At 36.2% G+C, this 24,999-nt stretch overlaps 2 protein-coding genes across 2 annotated transcripts in view; one reads left to right on the forward strand and one right to left on the reverse strand.

Moving 5' to 3' along the window:
* The window catches only part of zdhhc9 (zinc finger DHHC-type palmitoyltransferase 9), a 35,657-nt gene extending 20,708 nt beyond the window's left edge, over positions 1–14,949 (reverse strand). The window contains exon 1 of the mRNA XM_044127880.1: positions 14,111–14,949. Within this exon, the coding sequence (XP_043983815.1) occupies positions 14,111–14,274 (164 nt within the window). The 5' untranslated portion in view covers positions 14,275–14,949. The remainder of the gene's footprint in view (positions 1–14,110) is intronic.
* Positions 14,950–17,477: 2,528 nt separating this feature from the next.
* Positions 17,478–22,544, forward strand: trmt12 (tRNA methyltransferase 12 homolog). Its single transcript, XM_044127891.1, has 7 exons — positions 17,478–17,663; positions 17,788–17,953; positions 19,107–19,302; positions 20,232–20,382; positions 20,477–20,586; positions 21,107–21,264; positions 22,099–22,544. The coding sequence occupies exons 1-7, from the start codon at positions 17,611–17,613 to the stop codon at positions 22,468–22,470; spliced, it is 1,206 nt and encodes a 401-aa protein (XP_043983826.1). The 5' UTR covers positions 17,478–17,610; the 3' UTR covers positions 22,471–22,544.
* Positions 22,545–24,999: the final 2,455 nt, after the last annotated feature.

The following is a 24,999-nucleotide window of genomic DNA, read 5'->3' on the forward strand; positions in this document are numbered from 1 at the left end:
AATGTGGTCCGCCATAAATTGCCAATAACTGATGTGAAAAATTCAAAACAATTTCTCCATAATAATATGTAGATCCATGAACACGAAAACAAGCAACATTATATCCATAATTTCAGGAGGTTTCAGTTTTATAAACGAACAATATTTAGCAGAGTTATAGTTTTTCTCCATTAATTATTGTTTTAAATGAAAATTATTTCTTAGTTTTATTCAACTGTAAAGCTGTGGTTGTAATTAGAAATGCACCGATCTGATATCAATATCTGTATTGGTCCCAATATTGAAAAGATTCTAGATCAAGTATTGATGACAGTGTGATGATTCATAAGGAAAGATCTATTCAATCCAATTCTATACTTTATTGATTTTACATTTAAATTTGTAATTGAACTTTCTGAACCATTTCATTTGTAGCAGTTTTTTTTTTTTTTTTTTTTGACAGAGATAGTCAACTTATTGTTTATATCGGCTTCAGCGTCTTTATTATTATTTAATTTACATTGGCTCTTATACTCCTAACTGCCCTGATTTAAAATATTAAAGTTGTTTTTACATGTTTGCTTTTGAAGCTAGTGGTCAATGTAAGTGTGCTGCACTGGTGCAGAGTTCAGAAAATAATTTTGTAGTTCAGTACATTTGTGTCTGTGTCTTAAAAACCAAAAAGAAAAGTCCCCAGTTGCAACGTGACTAAATGTGAAAAGGTTTAGGCACAAACACAGCGAACACTTTCCTCCCAGCGAGGTCGCACCAGAACAGAAACACTCCGATCTGCTGCTTTAAGCATGAGGTCATGACCTTTTAACCGGACCTCACAGCTGTGTATAAACAGGCCGCAGCCCTCTTCCCTGGCGGAGAACATGGTTGGTGTCAGCACAGTTCTGGCAGTCGGTCCAAGCGGGCCGAGGGCCAGCAGGACTCCTCTGAACCCGCCTGCTGCTTGGTAACAGATGGCAGCTGCAGAGCAAAGTGCTGCAGCGCAGCAGCACCTACAAAGCTCCTGAAAGCTGATTTTAATTCTTAAACTGCTTCGCCTCTGTTCGATGGATATTCATAATGCAAAGCTAATGATGCTCCACAGAACGGAGACGCTTCCTGAACAAGAAAAACGCTTTTACAGCATCTGACGTATCCGCCTACACACAGAATAATCATTAGTAAATTTAACATAAGTTGACTATTCAGTGTTAAGGTCAGAGAAATGAAGTGATGTTGTGAACTAAAGGATAAAGTTAATGACTGTAGTTTGGGTTACATCTTTCCCGACTTTCCAATTTAACAATCGTATCACTAATCAGTACATTCAGGTCTGTCATGACAAATAAAAGGTCTGAGCAGCAGAATTCAAACAAAAAAATAGACATAAAACAGTAGTATAGTCATTTTAATAACCAATTATTCTGATGATTAATTGATTAATCAGATAAAAATATTCCCACATTACATAGATTTTTCATTTAGCCACTTAAATATTTTTATGCAATCTTAGAAATACATTAAAATATGCAAATTAAAAACTTGAATTCTTCTTTTCCACAGGATTTCGTTTGTATTATTTCACCTTAAATATTATTTGCAACTTAAACATTTACTGTCGTTTTTGGAAAGGTTTTGTTTTTTTTAAGATCACATTAGGGAAGAAATTCACAATTTTGATCTCAAAGGTGCCACAGAATCTGTAATTTCAGACGACAATAATAATAATTAAAAAAACATCCCAACATCCTGGAGGGACCGTCTGTCTCTTCCAGCCAGGATTTCCATTCCCACAACAAACTCAGCTAACAGGAAACAGATTAGTCAGCAAAACACCACAAAGCCCAGAGTAAATGTGATCAGCTGCAACCGCAGAGACGTCAGCATACTGGAGAAACGACCAGCTCCCAGTTCCACCAGTCTGAGCCTCTGCAGCATTTCCCCAGCAGCAGAGTCGGATCGATGGAAACTTCCACTGTGCGACCAAACGAGTGATTCCTGTAATGACGACCGTCAGGAACTGGAGTCACGCTCCATCATCACTTCCCATCAGCCCCTCCTCCTCCTCCTCTTCCTCCTCCTCCTCCTCTTCCTCCTCCGCTGAGGATCCGGCGTGTCAACCAGCAGATCCAGCAAAACTGGATTTAAATCGTTTACCAGATGAAACGTTTCCTCATTAACAGAGATGGGTGGCAACTAGTTACATTTACATTTACTTGAAAGAAAATGTATTGTTTCTAAGATGCACTTTTCAGTTTTTCTTGAGTAATTTTATTATAAAGCATCTTTACTCTTTCTTGAGTAAAATTTCTGGATTTTTTACCCACTGAATGAAAACCAAACATGTTTTAACCTGAAATTAACCATAAACAGAGACACACCCGCAGTTTCCGTTACATTTTCATCAGTTTTTTATTGAAAGAAAATGATTTAGAAAGATTTTCTTTTACCTGATTTTGTTATTTATATGAATTATTGTCATTTTGGTTTTTAAATTTCCACTTAACTTTATATTTCAGTCTGATGATGTAATTTTTGAACATTAAATGATTGATCATTTGATCAGTAACCCAAACATTTTCCCAAATACTTTTTACTTTTACTCGAGTTAAAATATGTTGAAGTATATTTTTGGGATACTCTGTCCTTCTCTGCTTTTACGTTCTCTCTAAAACTTACCAAAATGTAAAATTGCGTCATTTAAATCGCCTCAACAGTGTAAAATGTGTTGGACGTTTGTTGGCGGGCTTTGAGTGAGCCGTTGGGTGGATTTCATAATCTGCATCAGAACCAGGTGAGCTGGTTCTTCCTGTTTCCTCTCATTGTGCCAAATACAACAAACCTGCTGCTGCGTGAAGCTCCAACACAAAACATGTTGCATCACAGGTTTTATTTATGAGAGTGGGTGTTTACTTCAGCAAATAGTAAATATAAATAGATGGTTTTTCTTTGCACATACATATTTCTACATTTCACACAAAGACCTTCACAAGCCATCCTCGCTTCCTGGAAGCTGAACAAACACTTTCTTATAGCTGTTATTTTAAGCCTCATCAGGGGTTCAGGCGTTTTTCAGAGTGATATGAAGATTTATTTTTAAACATCATAAAACACTCAGGAAACGCAGCAAAGTGTCACAGAGACTCGTCTTCATAGAATAATCTGGTCTGCAGAGCTTTTCTTCTTTTTCTCTCACCTGTCCGAGTTTTGAACCATCAAAATATAATAAACGGGTAAAAAAAGGTTTCTGTGGTTCAGCCTTTGTAGTCAAAACAGTTGATCAGCGACTTTACTGCAGATTTAAAACACGAAAAATCTGTGAAACACTCAAAACGTTCATCAGCTGCAGCAGCAGGTCCAATTAGCAGACCTGAGGACAGAAATGATCCAGATGGTCTGCAAAAACCCATCCATCCATCATCCATCCATCATCCATCCATCATCCATCCATCATCCATCCATCATCCATCCATCATCCATCCATCCATCCATCATCCATCCATCATCCATCCATCATCCATCCATCCATCATCCATCCATCATCCATCCATCATCCATCCATCCATCATCCATCCATCAATCATCCATCCATCATCCATCCATCATCCATCCATCCATCATCCATCCATCATCCATCCATCATCCATCCATCATCCATCCATCATCCATCCATCATCCATCCATCCATCATCCATCCATCATCCATCCATCATCCATCCATCATCGCTCCATCATCCATCCATCAATCATCCATCAATCATCCATCCATCCATCATCCATCAATCAATCATCCATCAATCATCCATCCATCCATCATCCATCCATCAATCATCCATCCATCATCCATCCATCATCCATCCATCATCCATCCATCATCCATCAATCATCCATCAATCATCCATCCATCAATCATCCATCAATCATCCATACATCATCCATCCATCATCCATCCATCAATCATCCATCCATCATCCATCCATCATCCATCCATCATCCATCCATCATCCATCCATCAATCATCCATCCATCATCCATCCATCATCCATCCATCATCCATCCATCATCCATCCATCATCCATCCATCCATCATCCATCCATCATCCATCCATCATCCATCCATCATCGCTCCATCATCCATCCATCAATCATCCATCAATCATCCATCCATCCATCATCCATCCATCAATCATCCATCAATCATCCATCCATCCATCATCCATCCATCAATCATCCATCCATCATCCATCCATCATCCATCCATCATCCATCCATCATCCATCAATCATCCATCAATCATCCATCCATCAATCATCCATCAATCATCCATCCATCATCCATCCATCATCCATCCATCCATCATCCATCCATCATCCATCCATCCATCATCCATCCATCATCCATCCATCATCCATCCATCATCCATCCATCATCCATCCATCAATCATCCATCAATCATCCATCCATCCATCATCCATCCATCAATCATCCATCAATCATCCATCCATCCATCATCCATCCATCAATCATCCATCCATCATCCATCCATCATCCATCCATCATCCATCCATCATCCATCAATCATCCATCAATCATCCATCCATCAATCATCCATCAATCATCCATCCATCATCCATCAATCATCCATCCATCCATCATCCATCCATCATCCATCCATCATCCATCCATCATCCATCCATCAATCATCCATCAATCATCCATCCATCCATCATCCATCCATCATCCATCCATCATCCATCCATCATCCATCCATCATCCATCCATCCATCATCCATCCATCATCCATCCATCCATCATCCATCCATCATCCATCCATCATCCATCCATCATCCATCCATCCATCATCCATCCATCATCCATCCATCATCCATCCATCATCCATCCATCCATCATCCATCCATCATCCATCCATCAATCATCCATCCATCATCCATCCATCATCCATCCATCCATCATCCATCAATCATCCATCCATCCATCATCCATCCATCAATCATCCATCCATCATCCATCCATCATCCATCCATCATCCATCCATCATCCATCAATCATCCATCCATCAATCATCCATCCATCATCCATCCATCATCCATCCATCATCCATCCATCAATCATCCATCCATCATCCATCCATCATCCATCCATCATCCATCCATCATCCATCCATCATCCATCCATCAATCATCCATCCATCATCCATCAATCATCCATCCATCCATCATCCATCCATCATCCATCCATCATCCATCCATCATCCATCCATCAATCATCCATCAATCATCCATCCATCCATCATCCATCCATCATCCATCCATCATCCATCCATCCATCATCCATCCATCATCCATCCATCCATCATCCATCCATCATCCATCCATCAATCATCCATCCATCCATCATCCATCCATCATCCATCCATCAATCATCCATCCATCATCCATCCATCATCCATCCATCATCCATCCATCATCCATCCATCCATCATCCATCCATCCATCATCCATCATCCATCCATCATCCATCCATCATCCATCCATCATCCATCCATCATCCATCCATCATCCATCCATCATCCATCCATCCATCATCCATCCATCCATCATCCATCCATCATCCATCCATCATCCATCCATCATCCATCCATCATCCATCCATCATCCATCCATCCATCCATCATCCATCCATCATCCATCCATCCATCCATCATCCATCCATCCATCATCCATCCATCAATCATCCATCCATCATCCATCCATCATCCATCCATCATCCATCCATCATCCATCCATCATCCATCCATCATCCATCCATCATCCATCCATCCATCATCCATCCATCATCCATCCATCATCCATCCATCATCCATCCATCCATCATCCATCATCCATCCATCATCCATCCATCATCCATCCATCATCCATCCATCCATCATCCATCCATCAATCATCCATCCATCCATCATCAATCCGTCCATCATCCATCCATCATCCATCCATCAATCATCCATCCATCCATCATCCATCCATCATCCATCCATCATCCATCCATCAATCATCCATCCATCATCCATCCATCATCCATCCATCCATCCATCATCCATCCATCCATCATCCATCCATCCATCATCCATCATCCATCATCATCCATCCATCCATCATCCATCCATCATCCATCCATCATCCATCCATCATCCATCCATCATCCATCATCCATCCATCCATCCATCATCCATCCATCATCCATCCATCATCCATCCATCCATCATCCATCCATCAATCATCCATCCATCATCCATCCATCCATCATCCATCCATCATCCATCCATCCATCATCCATCCATCCATCATCCATCCATCCATCATCCATCCATCCTCCATCCATCATCCATCCATCCATCCATCATCCATCCATCCATCCATCCATCCATCCATCCATCAATCATCCATCCATCAATCATCCATCCATCATCCATCCATCATCCATCCATCCATCATCCATCCATCCATCATCCATCCATCATCCATCCATCATCCATCATCCATCCATCATCCATCCATCATCCATCCATCATCCATCCTCCATCCATCATCCATCATCCATCCATCCATCATCCATCCATCCATCAAAATATTTACAAAACGAATCTAAACAAAAACGAGTCGGCAGTTTTTGAAATTGACTCGTTAACGAGCATCTCAACACAAACATCTCAAATATTGACACATTTTGTCTCAAACTGTTTAATAATCATTTGGTTTTTATTTATAGTCAACATTCATGTTTCTTTTTTGTTGGTTTAGATTAAAGCTGCGACTATCGATAATATTAGTAATCAAGTAATCTGATAAATGATTTCCACATTCTGCAGATTTTTGATTTATAAACTTTTTAAATCAAAGAGTTTTGATTTATTGTTATCATAATTTCTTGTTAATTGTTGAAAAAAAACGTCCTTATCGTCAGGATTTATAGTTTCATTATTTTCTCCACTGTTTATCAATGGAAGCATCAATAAATACCAATAAATTGGAAAATATTGCTTGCAGTTTAGTGATAGAAATCACATCAGTCCTGAAGAAGCACGATATAAATGTTTTTCAAGATGATTATTTGTGTTTGTAGAGCTTTAACTGCTGTGGCACAATTACCTAAAAAACATTTAATAAATAGTTTTTATTGTAACTTTTATCATTATTACAAAAGTGCTGTAAAATATTGTGATAAACCCTTAAATTAATATCTCCCACCTTTAATCTTTATGTCATTTATTGAAAGTAGTAAACGTTCTAACCAGGAAACACGTTTGTTTTATTTTATAAGGAATGTACTACAACTTAAAAAAAAATAAAAATATATATATATATAAAAATGTTCTGATCTCTTTAATGTTTTGCTCCATTATAAGCTTAGTTTCCTCAGAATCAGTGCAGAACATTGAAGATCCGACATTAAGCTTGTGGTTGCTTAACAATGGTAATAAATAACGTAAAATATTTACGGCCCATTATAAACCCGATCCAGATAAGCCACTTCGACATGTGAGTGTGCATAAGGTGTAAAAGTGTTTCTAGGTGTTTCTGCTGCAGACGTTCATCCTGACGCTTCAGCGGTTAAATTCAGGATGACATGAGCCTCCAGATGAAAAACGGCTGCAGTCTGGATTAAAATCCCTTCAAACGTCGCTGCTGCAGTCAAAGGTATGTCGCTCTTGACATTTTCCCTGCATTGAACTTTCTTATTAATACTTAACAGCTGTGAGCTGTTGTGAATTAATCCACAAAACGAATTATGCTCTCTTCGGGTTTCACTACGTTTCTGGGGCGCTGCAAGGTAAAGTATAAGATCGCAGACTGAGCCGCCCTCTTATCTTTTACAGTATAGAAAGGAAAATCAATATGTGAAGAGCTTCGATACGTCCCTCTGCAGCAGCGGCTCCAAGAAACTGATATGCTTTTCCACAAAACGGCTCCTCCAATCGGAGCGCTAATGCGTGGTCTTTATGTTCCAGATATAAATTATTCCAGAAGGTCTGATCAATTGAGGCTCCTGCTCAGGCGCTGCAGACTTTACAGAGTCTGTAGTGGATGAGTTGGTGTCTTTCAATAGAGGAGATCCATCCTTAGTGTGGCAGATCGCTTTTAGAAAGAGAAAGTCAACTGAGGGTGAATTCACAGCATTCTTGTTTGGTCCGATTTAACTGAACTTAGTTTGTTTGCATAGAAAGTTTAATTTGTTTGGGTCGGTGTGAACGCGCAATCAAACTCTGATGTGGACCAAAAAACATTTAACCAGGTCTGTCCAAAAACCTCTGTCTCAGTTGAATAAAGTGAATACGAATGCATATGACTACAAGCGCACAGGAGACCGCTCCAAAAGCAGGAAGTGGACTAAACCGCAGGGCATTCTGGGTAAATACAACCAAAACAGACATGTGAGTCTAATATCAGAGGGAGAAACAGCTTCTAGTCTTTTACAAGAGACAGAAGAGAAATCCTATAATCAGACGCAGCTCCATTTTTGCTAACATTTTTAAATTCCTGTCGTCATTTTTATGAGTCGGTTTGATTCGGGATCAAAGTTGCAACATTTGTTGCATTTTCTGCTGCTGTGGTTCACTTTCACACCGCACCGAGTCAAACATCTTTCAAAATAACTGAAAAATCAGTTCACCTCCTCGCCTGTGGTGGCGCTGTTCCAAGTACTACTGAAGGAATGACATGAAAACCTCTGAAGAAGACATGAGCGAAATGTCATCATGTCTGTTTATACTTCCTATTTATATCCATTTTCCTCAAGCAAGAGGAGCAAAACTTCACAATGAAATTACTCAAGTAAAAAGTACAGAGTATTAAAAATAAAACAAGTTACTCAAGCAAACGTAACTTGTTACTACATCACTCTGCTTCCTTGTTATGTAACATTTTAATATGACATTGACAGAAACTTTACTGGGATTAAAGCAATAATCCCAGTAGATAATACGCTGTTGCATCAGAGAATATTCAGTCAGATGAGAAAATCTGACAGTGGGGGAAATAAAAGCGATGAAACAGCCGTCCATTATTTACATATTTCTATTAGAGGAGTGTTTATTCAAATGTAAAACTCCCAGTATGAGAATAGAAAGCGTCTCTCTCCTCCTGACACAGAAGCTTCCAGAGGACAAAGGCTGCGGATCGCTGCGACTTTAAATGGAGCAGGTTCTCCCAACATAAATCATGTTGCTGCTCGTTTAGCCTCAGCTGGATGCTGACTGGCTGGCAGGGAGACAGGGTGGGGTCGGATGCTCGCGGGTCGGATACCAGATCTGACGCTTTGCTCTGCAGGGTCGGCCCACAGAGGAAAACTCTCACTGCCTGCACATAATGCAGCTTGCTGTCCTGCGTTGGACTAACAGATGACTCACTGTCCTTGTGGTCCAGTTTCGTCCCAGCTCTGCAGGGAGCTGTGTGCATGCACACTCATGTATCGCACAAATATTTGTCACAAATCAAACCGAAAAAAGCCTCCACAGAGACCTGGAAACTACATTAGGTGTGTTTTACAGCATGTTCAAGGATAAAAGCTGCAAAATGAGCAAGACACCATCTACTGACTAACCTGTTTACTAGGGATGAAATGATTAATCAGATTAATCGCGATGAATCGATTATTGAAATAATCATCAACTAGGTCTTTCACAATAAGTAATAAATCAATTAATCACATGATAAATTAAAACTAGGTCAATAATTTCCATTATTTACTGTTTTTCTCTTTCTACTAAAACCGGATGATAAAAGTCTTTGGTTTCAACTAACTCCTTTTCTTCAAGTGAATTTGCCATTTTAAGGACAAAAATAGTTACATGTTTGTTTTTCATCCAGTGGGTAGAAAATCCAGAAATTTTACTCAGGTAAGAGTGGAAATACTTTATAATCAAATTACTCAAGTAAAAATGTAGTAAAAATATCCGAAAAAACATTTTTTCCTAAAGGTTACTAACATAAATGTATTTGAGTAAATACATTTACTCAAATAGTACCCAACTCTGAAATCTAGGATCTAGAAACTTCAATTAAAGAAACTAAAAAATAAAAAAATGGGACAATAACTGTTTTTCTGAATAACAATAAAACACAATAATGAAATACAATCTTTTTTTAAGCTTATTTACAACCATGAACACTTTAAACCTGCAGCTGGAGTTTCACAGAAACATCTGCGGTTTCTACTTGCAAAGTAACGTCAAGCTAAACCCACCAGCGTGTTGTTGAATCTCATTTTCAATATCGGCCCCCACCTACTCCAGATAATTATGTTCCTCTGTAATATGAACATCCTCAGCTAACGACCCTCGGAGCGCTCAGCGGATCAGCTTTTTCCGCTCTGTGCTCCCGGCCGGACAAAACCTCCTTCTGTGCAGACTCAGAGGAGAGCAGGAGGCCATTAAACGATCGGGCGTGAAGATAGGAGGAGAGCCGCTGCCTCTGCTGCACACGGATTCAACCCGACAGCTGCACACACCCAGTCAGTCAAGTACAGGCTGAGTTAACACTGCAGTACTTTGTGCCAAGTCATCAATCTGGGTGTGTTGGGTAAAAAAAAACTCAGGAAAAATGAGGAATAATTAAGAAACAGGAGAAAATCAGGGTAAGCGCTGATTTAAAAGCTGCTTGTGCTATAAAGACATAAAAAGCAGAAGTGCTGAGACGTGGAAGCTGAAGAGGTTTATCTACTGAGGTAAAGGTGGGCCACTCAACACATTAAATATTAATCAGCTGCGAACCTCGAGTCAGATAGGGACATGAAAACATGGTAAAAATCACTGGCAAAAAAACCCCATACATAATAAACACTGCTTTTCCTGAGTGCACTGTTAAAACAAACTGTTAGAATTAATCAGTTAAACTGGTGTTAAACTTACAAACATTTTAGCTTGTCAGATCTAAATTTATATTCCTGAGTATAAATTATATACATTTAACAGCTAAAATAAATTCAAATAAACTTGCTACATTCTGTCTGATTATGAAGATCATTTTACCTGGCTGCTTTTTCCTCTTATGTAAGAAGGAAACAAAAAATCTAAATTGGACTGTGGCTAAGACATAAAATGTAGCAAAATAAATATAAATATTTTCTAACAAGGGGGAATGTAAATACCTACCCTGAAAATTAAAGCTATTATGTGACAGACAGAAATCCAACTTAAGAAGCTAAGCTAGCTAGCAATTTTCACTTTAGCACCTTTACTAAACTGGTAACAGGTGGAAACAATTTTAAATTCCTTTTTCAAAACAGAAGCTATTAAAACAAGTTGTAACTTTTCTGAATATTAATTAAGCTTATATATTTAAATTTTAAATTATAAAACAAACTGAACCCCTGGCAGGCGTCACAAACAATAGCTAACAGCTGATTTAGCAACTAACAGTTAAATTCTAATAAAGATGTTAAGATTGCAGGTTTTACCAAACAGAGTAAATTAATGTTGAATAAAACATCTATAAACTAAATATGCTTGACTAAAATTTTGGTAATTTAACAGCTAATATTGAATCCCAAAAATCGTTTTTACAGTGTGCTATACAGTTTGTAATTTTTCAGATCATTTTTAATCCTATTAATGGAAATATCAGATTTTAAACCATTTTAAAAGTCTAAAGTTATAACAAATAATTTAATTTAAAAAGAAATCAAACTTCTCTTTGGTATTATATTAAAATAAGAGTTAAAAATTAAGAGTATTTTAAAAGTATGGACACTTGCAGAGGTTAAAGTTTGAATCAAATCTGTTAACTTGGTTTTTATGTAATTATTCCAAAAATGTTTTGATCTACATGCAATTATTAGGAGCAAAAATACTTTTTAGATGCAATGTAAAAAAAAAAATTTTTTTAAATCACAAAACATTTTGTTTTTTGAAGTAAAAAACATTTTTTTTTTTTTTTTTTAAGTTATGTAAATCTAGGAATATCTTCACTCAACACAGCAGGTTTTTTAGGAAAGTGAAAACATTTTAAAGAGGTTGAGGTCTCAGAAATATTTTAAATGTCTGTTCATTGTAATATTGTTAATCCTCATACAAGAAATATATATCAGAAAATATTAATAAGAACAAGAAAAGATGAAGTCATTGCTTAATTTTCATGTTTGTCTTACATTTGTTCTGTTTTTGTTATAATAATTACATTGAAAGAAGATCTCAGGTCTCAGAAATATGATAATATCAAACATGAAATGTTTGGCTTTAGGGTAAAACTTTTAAAACCTCAAGTAAAAAACAAGTCAGGAAATTAATTCCATTATTTATTAAATACTTCTAACAAAACAAATATTAAAAGACTGCTTGTCTTTAGATATATTTTTGTAGCATCATTGATCAACAAAGTTTTTACGATCACTTAAACATAAATAATAATATCTATTTTGTAGCATTCACCTTATAGAAAGCGCCACACAGAGCCGGCCCAAGGCACAAGCAAACCAAGCCGCTGCTGTGGGCCCACAAACCATCAGAGGTTCCCATAACTTTAACACAAACTACAGATTTAACATCTCTACATTTGTTTACTGAGAGTCAGATCACTATTAAAGTTAATTTGGTGATTTTTTTATAGATAAATTAGAAGATTTTTAACTGTTTAACATTTTCATTTAAGATTTAAAAGAGTTGGCAAGTTTACCTTCTAAAATTAGAACAGCAATATTCAGTGTTTCATTGTTTGTAAACCTAGTTATAATTATAATTTTACATTTTGTGTTTGAGTTTATTTTGTTTAAAAATATGTTTCAGCAGGAAATAATAACCAATTAAATATTCCCAGATGTGATCAAAAATCTGTGTTGAATCGCCAATAGTGGTGAAATTCTGCTTAAGGCCCCCAAAAAACCTTGGACCGGCCCTGATGACACATGTAAACACATTGAATTATTATTTTTGCTACTTTTGTAAAGATATTTTTTCAAGATTTTAGGTTTTTTTAAAAAAATATATATATCAAATATAGGCTACTAAGCCAAATATTTACTCAACAAAGTAGGTTTTTGTGGAAAATGCAAACAATTTAAAGAGAAGTCTGAAATATTATATTAAAGTTAATATATTTTGCACTAAAGGAAGCAAAAAAATAAAATAAAATAAAATAAAGGAAAGTCAAGCAACATTTGTTGACTCGGTTTGACTTGGGTCTTTAAACTGTAAATTCATATTTACAGGTTCATAAGAGCCCTGAATAATTCATAACCAACAAAATCTAAAATTTCTATATCAGATAATCAATTGAAGGTAACAATTAGAAACATTAAAACCCTGAACATAATTTTGCAGATGAATCCAGATTTACTGCTTTAAATGAGAAACCATAATCAAAGAACTCTAACATTTCCAATAATCGATTGGTCTGTAATGGTAACAATTAGAAACGGAAAAGTGTGCTTCTTGGGGATTCAGGATGTTAAAGTTTTGCAGATAAATCCAGATTTAGGACTTCAAATGGGCCCTAACAATCCATAATCAAATGTATCTAACATTTCAATCAACTAATCGATTGGTAAGAAATAACATTGATTGCTAAGTATTGGTATCGATTGGTAAGTAAGGGTAACGATTGGAAATGCCATAAGCCAGAGCAAATGCTGTAAGAAGAATGTCCTCTCGAGCTGTCAAATGTTTGCAGATAAATCAGGATTTACGGCTAATATTTTTAATCGAGTAATCAATTAGTCTACAGCAACAATTGGAAAAGTAAAACTCTGAACATACGATGAAAGAAAAGTTCGTCTTCTCTGGTCTTTAAGCTGTCAAATGTTTGCAGATAAATCCGGATTTATGGCTTCAAATGAGCCCATTTAACTCATAATCAAAGGACTCTAAGATCTCAATCCATTAAACTCTGAACAAATGCTGTAAAGGAAGTGTGCTTTCTTGGGTCTCTAAACTAAATCTTTTACAGATAAATTCAGATTTACGCCTTGAAATGAGTCCCGAATAACCCATAATCAAAAGAAATGTAAAAAAGTAAATGACTAATCGATTAGTCAGTAATGATAACCATTGGAAGGGGTTAAACGCTGAACATATGCCGTAAGGAAAGTGTTCATTCCGTGACCTCTGAGGTGAACTACTGTGACTTACTCGAAAGCGAAGAAGAGGGAGCAGGTTCCGACGATGAGGAACAGGGTCAGGTAGAAGATCCCCTTCTGCCGGGCCATCATCACCCTCCCATCGCAGCAGAAGGTGTTCTTCCCGGGGAGCTTCTCCCATTTCCGCACCTTTCGCGTTATCATAACCGCCGACATGCTGGCTGCTTTTTCCAAAATCTTCACTTCTTCAAACTGGGACTAACAGAATCGGGTCAGTGGTGGAGATGTTCGGTCAAAAACAGGCGGGTTGCTCGGATGTTAAAGACTTCCGCTGCATTTTTTTGTTTGTTTTATTTTTTCCTTTTTGGATTGTGGGTGTCACATCGTTGCTGCTTCCTACTCCAACTGACTGCAGCGTGTTTTTATTCCCACGGCGTTGCTTCCCTTTCTCCACAGGCAGGTCTTTAATCCCTCCGGTCCAGATGATTAGAAATCCATCCGAAACGACAGCGACAGATGTTTCCCACTATAAAGAGAGGAAATCCAGCCGTGGTTGTGGCAGAGCGGACCTTGACCGCTTGACTTTCATATCATCTCGATAAAAAAATATTAATAAAAAAGCGAGCTGCTGCAGAAAGAACGCGGCTGCAGTCACAGATCCCGGGCTGAGAATAAGATGTAGTCAGGTCACCCAGATCATCGTAAAAAACAGGAATAATCTGTTTTTTCAGCAGAAATGCGTTGCGCTGTGAAGAGCTCCAGTTTTTTTTCCCTGCAGGATGAGCTCTTGGTTTTAGTCAATGGCAGCAGGAAACACGCCTAGATTGAAATGTCTTGTCTTAAAGGGACAGCACAGGTGAACCAGAGGAACAAAGGAACAGATTCAGCTGCTTTTACAAAAGATTGAGAACTGTTTTACTATCATTCTATGTAAAATCAACAGTTAACTTTATTTAATTCTATTACTGTTTTATTCATATTACTGAAATTAATTAGTTTGCTTGTTTATTTTTTGTTGTTTTGACCAATGCTCAGAGCAAAGACCTGTTTTAGCCTCATTTTTAACAAATTAATTTCTTTAAAGCCATAAAAATCCTTTGGAAAATGATCCAGCTTAATAGTACTATATAAAATATATATGTTTACAGCTAAAGAGACACGGTTATATTTCTATTTTAGGGTGATAAAAATTCAGCTTTTTTTGTTTTGTGTCTTTATTTTGTTTGTTGAAGCACTTTGTGATACTCATCTTGAAAGGTGCTAAGTAAATTAAATTTTACTTATTTATTTGCTTATCTTTTACAACAAGAAGATCCACCTGATGTTTTTTAAAATGAAGACCTTGCTCTTTTTATATAACATATTTTATTTATCTGCAATAAATGTCTATGTTTGCTTAAATCTAAGAACCAAGTGACAGAATGTTGTTTTTAATTAAACATCAAAATCACAATCAACAAGTTCAGTAAATTCCAACTTTTATGTCTTTTTCTATTTGTTTCAGTTTAATGTGATATAATGCAGATATTGAACCAAACCACATAAAATCTGCTTTTGCTATAGTTAATAAAATCTTTGCTCATTTCTACAATCTTTGATCAAAACTAGTAAGAGTCACTATGGAGGGTCCAAAGAGCAGCATGCAGCTCAAAGTCACAGGTAGCTGACCTATGACCTTTACACTGAGAGGCCATATTTTCAAAATGCAAACTCTGTACAATCAACAGTTCATAAACAAAAGAAAACTAGATTTATTCCATCCTATTATAAAGATAGAAAGTAGTATCTAAGTAGTAGAACGTCTGTTTATTCTGCTTCCTGTTTTGGTTCTTTATGTTTTTGACGCCAACCTGCCAGTAGGCTCAAAATTAGCCACTTGGTTATAATCTTATGTGAATATGCTAATGTTCATTAATGTGTATCCCTCCATTTTTTTAAAATAAGATGAACTGAATAACTAGACAATGTCTTCAACAATTTATCTGTTGGCTATTGGGAGTGAAGAGACAATAAATATGAACAGATGGGTTTCAAAAAACAAGAAAGACAAACAACTTGTATTAACTGTGTATTCATGTCAACAAATCTGAATATGTGTTCATATCGGTGTTGGTAAAGTCTACTTGCTTTGTGTTGAGAAGTTTGACCTCATTAGCTCAGCAATCAAAGTGGAATTGAGAAAAATTTACATTTTTGCTACAATATAAAGACTTTCTCAACCTCAAATCTCATTGCAGTTCTTATTTTTTTACTTTCCTCTTGGCAGCAACCTTCTCTATCTTATCTGTGTTGAGGTGTTTTCTAAACGTTCATAGAACGTTCTGGTATTTTGCTACAACCACAAACTTTCTATATTTAATTCTGATTTGATGTAATAAACCTTTTTATGGCCTCGAGTTTGAGGAAGCTCATAACTGTACTGTCAAAGGCAAATCATCCATGATCTTTAAAAATATTTTACAAATAAAAATATAAGTTTTACCTGGATACAAAGCCTAAAGATCCAATAGAGCTACAATTGAATGGTTTTGCTCAAAAGATGCTAATTTGTTAAAACGGACAAGTCAAAGTCCAGACCTAACATCTGATCTAGACCCCATGAAAACAGTGTGGGTGTTAGCATCCAGCAATCAAAAATGTGGGTATTTGCACACATTGCAGATATATTGAAATAATCTCAGAACCTGGTAAAAATTACATATTTTTGCCCGGTGACACAACAATTATGTTCAAGTGAGACTTCCTCTTTGTACACAAGCTTTATTGTTTTAATGATATTTTCTATCTGCTAAACCTTTGTAAGATTAAGAAGATACATTAAACTCTATATATTATTCATGCAAGTATTTAAATCTGTGTGTATATTTACCTATTGTAAATATTAGTTTCATAAGTTTTATATAGCAAAAAACTGATTTTGAAAAGTCTTTCTTATGCCTGATATTGTTCCTTTTTAATTATTTATTTGTGTTATTTCATTTTTTAATTTTAGTCTTCAGAATACCAAAATTTACTTTATTCTTTTTACTTTTACTTCAGTAAATTAAAGTAGTACTCCTCTTACTTGTGTGCATTTTTCGGTATTATACCCACCTCTGGTACCACTTACTTGAGTAACTTTTTGGGAAAAACATTTTCTTAAGTGAAATGTCTGGATAGTTTTAAGGAGGTTTTATGTAATGAAGCAGAGCATGTCACACTTTGGGTTTAAAACAACAGTTTGTCGCCATCTACCGACATTAGCGAGAAATTGTCTATTTTGGTAATTACTTCTTGCTGTTTCAACTTCTTCGTGTAATTTATTCTCAGTTTTGTTCTCTGTCCCAAAAGTAGACAAATAAAGCTTGAATTGATAAAATTTAACATTTGCAAAGTAGCTAAACATGGGGCCAGCTAATAGCTAATGACAAGCAGTTTGTCCGTCCTTCATAACAGTCCGACTGGAAACAAAAGCTCGATCAACGATATGTACCCCATTGGCTGCATGTAGCGTTTTACTAAATAATAAAGACATTTATAGTAAAGCCAAAGCATTTATTTAGTTGCTCAGAAATGGATGGTGTACCTTGTCTTCGCGTGTCTTGTTGTCAGGCACAGCAGTTCAGGTAAGGATCTGTTTACAGCGAAAGCTGTTAGCTTAGTAAGCTATCAGGTACAAAGAAGGAACTAGTAGAACGTCAGAAGTATATTATGTTTTTAAATAACTTTTATATATATATGTATATACAGGATGCATCTCCAGTCCAGGGGAGTGCTCGACCAGAATTTTAGCTTGGTTAAACAACCAGACGGGACAGTCCTCCTTCCCATTTCACCATCCTGCCTCTCACAGCTGGATCTGCAGTCTCTCAGAAACACTTTGACTCCAATTGTTTGTGACTTCACCTGGAGTAAGGTAGCTACCGCCAACTCCAATCCCTCATTTAAATATTAGGATTTCTGTTGTGTTTAGTATCAATGGCCATCAGATGGAATGCAGTTAACTGCAAAGTTAAAAAACTTAAAATTAATATTTGCACACCTGCTACAGAATTGTCTTTATTTCATTGATCCTATGGGTGCAAGCATGAAGCTTAACATAACATTGATTAAATAAAATGGGGCAACAATATATAATTTATTCTGTTTGAATAAATGGAGCCGAGTGTTTTTTAAAGAAACCTTCTTTTGTCATGTCTTGTAATCAAGTATTTTGGTAGGTCCAAAGTTATTTTGGATCTAAGCACTTCCGCCTCTGTGCTTCATTATGTGATTATACATGGAAATCTTTGGCACCGTTTTGGTTTACAGTTGTGATGCTGTTGATGCAGAAAAGCATTATCACACATTACTCTCTCTGTGCTTCATTATAAAGACAGTACATTCATTTTCATTTTTTTCTAAATTGAGAGCTCCCCTGTCAGACACTCTGCACCAACACAAAATATTACCAAGTAATGCAAATGTCTTAGAAGACTTGAAATAAAGCAAAACTAATTTACAAGTAAATTTTCAGCAAAAAATATAAGCTTGTTTTAAGTAAATAATTCCTTAACATTAATTTTAAAAAGTGCTAGCATCACTGACAGATTATTTCACTTATAACATGGAGAAAATGTATTAATAGTTAAATTATCTGCTAGTAGAACTAATACTTTTAAGCAAAATTAAGCAATTATTGACCTAACAAAAGCTCAGATTACTTGCTGAAAGGTTACCATTACAGGAAAATCATTTATTCAATGTCATCCGTGGCTATCCTAACTAGCCTAGCATTTACAACAGGCTGTGCTAGCTTTGGCATAATAAACAGGAAGAGAAAAGGGATGAGCAGCGCAATATAGAGGATGATTAACAGCCCTGCCTACTGACTCTGACTGGTTGTTTCTAGTTAGCACTAGGAACACTGGGAGAATGCAGAGGAGCTCAACTTTTTCACAGATTCTGTCTCATAAAACTGTCATGACATGGTGACAGTTTCAACAAAAATATTTAAAAAAAAATTTGTTTTATAAAAGTTACATACTGGAGCTTTAAGGTGTTTAAAATCTATCTTTTTCTCTCTTTAGTCTCCACAGTCAAAAAAGGAGAAGGGGAGGAAAGCTGGAAATAAACTGGAGAGAACCATCCAGGAGTTGTTGCAGTACAGGGGTGAAAGATGGATGGAGGAGATGAGGAGCGATCTTCCTCGGAGCTTCCAGAGGCATGGAGACCTCGTCCTGCTGGGCGATAGCTGCTTTACTCTGCCGATATGGGATAAAATGGGTACAACCTCATTCAGTTTAGTACAAACCGTAGAAAATTTGTTCATTTTGTGACTCTGAACCCATCCAATCACTGAACAGATGCCTAGAACAGATAAATGTGTGGATGTGCCATACACATCCAACACACAGCTTCAGTTATTACAACTAGAAACTACTAGTAAGGCCTGAACCTTGGAGTAGTGATGGATTCTGACCTGAACATGTAGAGCCACAAAAAGACAGTTACAAAGTCGGCCTTCTATCACCTGAAGAACGTTCACAGGATTGGAGGACTAATGTCATGTCACAGGTCTGACTAAGAAAAACCATCAATCCTCCAGCTGCAGCTGATCCAGGACGCTGCTGCTCATATTCTGACTAAAACCAGAAAGGTAGAGCACATGAGCCCAGCTCTAAAGTCTCTACACATTTTTCGGCACACAACCAAAAAATGTACACCGGAACCAGGTCTTCCGGTTTTGAAAGAACCTCTTCTTTCTTCTGGAAAGAAGAAGAAGAACCAGTCTTCCAGTTCTTCTGGAAAGAACTGGAAGACCTGTTCTTTTCAGAACCGGGTCTGAAAGGAACCAGTAGGTGGTTCCTTTCAGGAACCCCTGAACAAAACATGGACAAGCGGCATTCAGCTTCTATGCACAAATCTGGAACAAACTTCCAGAAAACTGCAAGACATCTGAAACACTGAGTTCCTTTAAATCTCGACTAAAAGCCCAGCTGCTTAGAGTTGCTTTTGATTAATAATACATGAAACATTAATCAACATTTCGATGTGTAACGATGACAAAATATAATGTTTGTCCAATTCTTTTCTTCTATTCTTTACAGCTTTGTCATGTTGTGTTTTTATGATGTAAAGCACTTTGAACTGCCTTGCTGCTGAAATGTGTTATACAAATAAACTTTATTGATTGATTGGTTTCTCTGATGTAGGCGATCAGTTATGGAGTGCAGTGACCAAAGAGCTGAGGGCAAAGCGGCTTGCAAAGATGAGTCGAATATCCAGGGATAGATTCAGGTCTCCTGTGGTAACGATGCTGCTGGGCGACAACAGCTGGGTCAAGCATGTGGACAACGGCATCAGGTGCATATATATAAATATAAAACAATTATAATTTGATTTCTTTTCTAAATATTTTATAGACATGCTCTTAATGAATAATCTGTTTTTGTTTCAGTTATGAGTTTGATGTTACCAGATGCATGTTCTCAGCCGGGAACATCACAGAGAAGCTCCGTGTGGCCGGATTCGACTGCAGTGGAGAGACTGTGGTCGACTTATATGCAGGTAATAAAAGCTCAATGTGTTACTCAGGGCTGGGAGATGAATCGATTTTATCATTCAATCAAAGTTTTGGTTCTTTAAGATTAAACCTGTTGCAATAAACAATAAATCAATTAATTGCATGATAAATTAAATCAAGTTCAATAATTTCCATTTGCATCATTTCTCTTTTCTCTCTCTACCAAAAGGTGGATGATAAAATTCTTCATCTAGCGCTTTATTTGAAGGACAATGTAGTTTACAGAAACTTCACAATTCATTTTATTTGTTGTTTTGTTCCAGTTCCAGTGTCAAATGTTTATTAATGGTCTCAAAACAACAATATTTTTATTTAGTAACTTCTGGGACATTTTATCGCCCAGCAAAATTTGACATGCTTATTGAAGATTTAAGTTTTGGACATAAGGATTTTTCTTCACCAATCTTCTTCGGTTTCCATAGTTCAGAGTGATGTCAACATTGAAAATACATTTAAATATTCTGGCATTTTGCTGTGTAATCGTCCCATTTTTCCTCCTCTCAGGTATCGGATACTTCACTCTGCCATATTTGGTTCATGCGAAGGCCAGCCATGTTCACGCCTGTGAGTGGAACCCTGACGCCGTTGCTGCTTTACAGAAAAACCTGGAAGTAAACGGAGTGTCAGAGCGCTGCACCATCCATCAAGGAGACAACCGTCAAGTAACGAGTCTTCATTTGGCTGGTTTTGTTTTGTTGTTTTTAGTCTTTTTTTATTTTGTCCGATAAATTTTTCGTTCTCTCTGCATTGGAGAAGGAAAGCATCCAAAATGAGGAGAGGCAATTCAACTCAGTACCACCCCCTAGTGGTACTATTGGGAAACTCATAATGTGACTCGGAACAATTAACTTTTTTGCCATTGAAATATAATATAATATAATATAATATAATATAATATAATATAATATAATATAATATAATATAATATAATATAATACAATACAATATAATATAATATAATATATGTTTTTTGCAAGTTTAGATTTTTTCAAATTATTATTTTTTTAATTACAGGAATTAAAACTTAATAAAATTTATTTATTCAGTCATTTATTTACTTAGTAAGATTTTTAAAATATTTTTTTATTTGTAGAATAAATTATTTTAAATTTAAATTGTTGTTTGGCGTCCTGTGTACAGAGTATCATTGGGCGTTTATTGCATCACATATCATTTATTTTATTACTTGTTTTAATAATAAGAATTTTGATTCGTTGTCTTGATAAATAATTTTTTTTTTTTTAAATGATAGTATTATTAGAAATCAGCAAGTTTTATGAGCTTAATAACTCTTTAATATTGATGAAAAAAATACTATTACTTTTCCATCAATATTAAGGAATTATTTACTTAAAACAAACGGCTATTTCTTCTTAAAACGTTACTTGTAAGTTAGTTTGGGTTTATTTTAAGGGTACTAAAATATTTGCACTTGAAAATACAAAAAATACTTAGTAAAATTTTATGTTTTTGTCTTTGTTTTCTTTTTTTCCCAGGTTCAGCTGTGTAATATCGCCGACCGGGTGAACCTGGGTCTCATCCCGAGCTCTGAGGAGGGCTGGCCCGTTGCGTGTCGGCTGCTGAAGAAGACGACCGGCGGCATTTTGCACATTCATCAGAACGTGACCTCTCCTTTACCGAATGCTGCTGCTGCTGGCGACGCCGCTCCTCAAAATGTTTCTGCAAAGAACGCTGACAGAGAGGTGTGGCGGGCCTGGGCCGGTGACACCGCAAACCGAATAACTTCTCTGTTCATGGACCTCACTGGTGCATCATGGGAAATAAATATCCAGCATATACAGCATGTGAAGTCTTATGCGCCTCATGTGCACCATGTTGTGCTGGACTTGGACTGCAGACCGTCCTGAATTAACACAGAAAAACTGCTGCTTTTATTCCCAGGAGTAAATAAAAGAAGGCTACAGAGTCGAGAACACTTTTATTTAACCCCATCTGACTTTATTTTTTTCTGGTGAGCTAAAAACATTTTACCCAACTGGTTTTTGTTCATCTTACACTGCAAAAACACAAAATCTTACAAAGTAATTTTGGTCTAGTTTCTAGGCCAAATATTGTAGTTAACTTGAAATGAAATCTATATTTATGTTGAAAGAGTAAAATGTGAACACTAAGAAGAAAACAAAAGAGAATCCTAATAATAATCAAACTTAAAATACAATACAAAACTATCATATCCAGTTTGGAAAGGAGTATTAAACCTTAGCCCCAATTGTCTCAACCAAATATATCTCACATTATACATATTTACACATCTAATTAAATAAGACAAAACTAACTTAAAGTAACTTTTCAGCAAGATACAGGAGCTTGTCTTAGGTCAATAATTTGCTAATATTGATGAAAAAAGTCAGAGTTTCATTGCAGATTATGTCACTTCTGACATTTTTCCCCAGTTGTAAATGAATTAGTAGAACTAGAACTTTTTCATCAACTGTAAAGAATTATTTACTTGAAACAAGCTGCTCTATGTTGCTTAAAAGTTACTTGTAAGTTAGTTTGTCTTATTTGAAGTGTACTGAGATATTTGAACTAGAAATTAGATCAAAAATACTTGGCGAGATTTTTTTTGTTGAACGATAAATTGTCCTAGAAGTTATTGCAATAAACGATAATATTGTTGTTCTGAGACCATTTTCAAGTAAAAATGCAGTAACACATTCTCAAAGATCAATAAACACTGGAAATGGAAGACCTTTTAAATATCCTAAATAAACAAACAGAAACAACAAATTATTTAGTTTCTGTAAACAAAATTGTCCTTTAAAAAAGAGGCCAGTTGAGACCAAAACACTAGACTGGGGATTTTAACATCCAGTTTTTGGTAGAAGGAGAGAAAGAAAAGAGAAAAACAATAAATTATGAAAATGTACATGCTTGATGTTGCATTAATTTATCATGTGATTAATTGATTTATTGCAATAAGAATGGTGTTTTTGAAGTGCAAGCACAGAAATAAAAGGAATAAAACACAAAATCCAAACAGCCAACACCAGATATCTCTACATTTTATAGCAATTAAAGCAAGTATGATAGTTTATGAAAAAATGTATTATAAAATAATTTTGAAATCACAAATTAGCCGTAAAACACTTTTTTCTCTGCAGGGTTATGCTAAATAAGCATTTGAACATATAGTCGAACTCTTGACTTTTTCTCAAAATAATTTCAAATCCTATCACTTGAAATAGTTTTCTAGCCTACCATGAACATAAATGTATATATTTGATGGAAAACTTTTTCCCTTCTGTGTTTTCTTAAAGGGGAATCAGTCCTCCATATAGACGATTCCCTGCATGCTTTTATTAGCGTGGATATAATGTGAATCACATGCTGACACCCTCACAATAATCCTATCTGAACTCGGTTGAATAGATGAGGGAAGATTTGCTCCCAAAAAAGGGATTTTCTTCTCAACGATCTGCTAAAGCAAAAAGTCAAAGTTGTTTTAAAGAAAAAATGAAGCTTTGTTGGTAGCAACATTCTGAACATATCAACATTAATTATTTCTGGTTGCAAAATAATTTATACTGATTAATATTGCTGATTAATATTCCTCTCTTTACTTCAAATTGAGGCTGACTTTTCTGGAATGCTTATTTTGTTTTTAACATTTTTATGTTGTTTTTATTTTAAATGTTTATTTAAATTTCATTTTTAATAAATGAGCCAACAAACACTGGTTAGATTTGAAAATTTTATAGATTTCTTGAAATTGAGTTGTTGGCATGTCTTACAGCAGGGGTGTCAAACTCCAGGCCTCCAGGGCCACGGTCCTGCAGTTTTTAGATGTGCCACAGGTACAAAACACGGGGATGAAATGGCTTAATTACCACCTTCTTGTGATCAGTTCTCCAGAGTCCTGCTAATGACCTAATTATTCTATTCAGGTGTGGTGCAACATCTAAAAGTTGCAGGACAGTGGCCTTCCAGGACTGGAGTTTGACACCTGTGTCTTACAGCAGCAGTCTTCAGTCAGAGGCCTCTTCACTGCGAGACTGACTGCTACTGGAGACTCTTCCTGCACACAGCAAAGACTGAAGACACTTGCATACAAATTTGAGGGAAAATAAAGCATCTTTGAGTTACCTTATCCTTATTAAAAATTATTTTTGATTACATAAAACTTTAACGAAAAGATGAAAATCTAAAGAAAAGGAGAAAAAATGTTAAATGATCATTAAATTATATCCATTCTTTCTGGAGCTTTAACTGTTTTGTGGGATTTTAGGGGAAAGGGAGCTCTTCCCGTTCCTACTTTCTAGCCAAAAGGAAGATAAAGAGCTGGGATATGAGGAAAAAACGGTTAATGGGCCAATTTTTCCACATTCAGCGTTTCTTTCTGTGGTAAACGGAGCAAAAGAAATGCACCTGTCATG

The sequence above is a fragment of the Gambusia affinis genome, linkage group LG09 (genome assembly GCF_019740435.1).
Source record: "Gambusia affinis linkage group LG09, SWU_Gaff_1.0, whole genome shotgun sequence".
Taxonomy (NCBI): domain Eukaryota; kingdom Metazoa; phylum Chordata; class Actinopteri; order Cyprinodontiformes; family Poeciliidae; genus Gambusia; species Gambusia affinis.

Excerpts from the sequence above, each read along its gene's own strand:
- trmt12 (XM_044127891.1), top strand. The coding sequence starts at position 17,611 with ATGGATGGTGTACCTTGTCTTCGCGTGTCTTGTTGTCAGGCACAGCAG. Across the intron at positions 19,303-20,231 it reads GCCGATATGGGATAAAATGG|GCGATCAGTTATGGAGTGCA; the intron begins GTACAACCTCAT and ends TCTCTGATGTAG. Across the intron at positions 21,265-22,098 it reads ATCAAGGAGACAACCGTCAA|GTTCAGCTGTGTAATATCGC; the intron begins GTAACGAGTCTT and ends TTTTTTTCCCAG.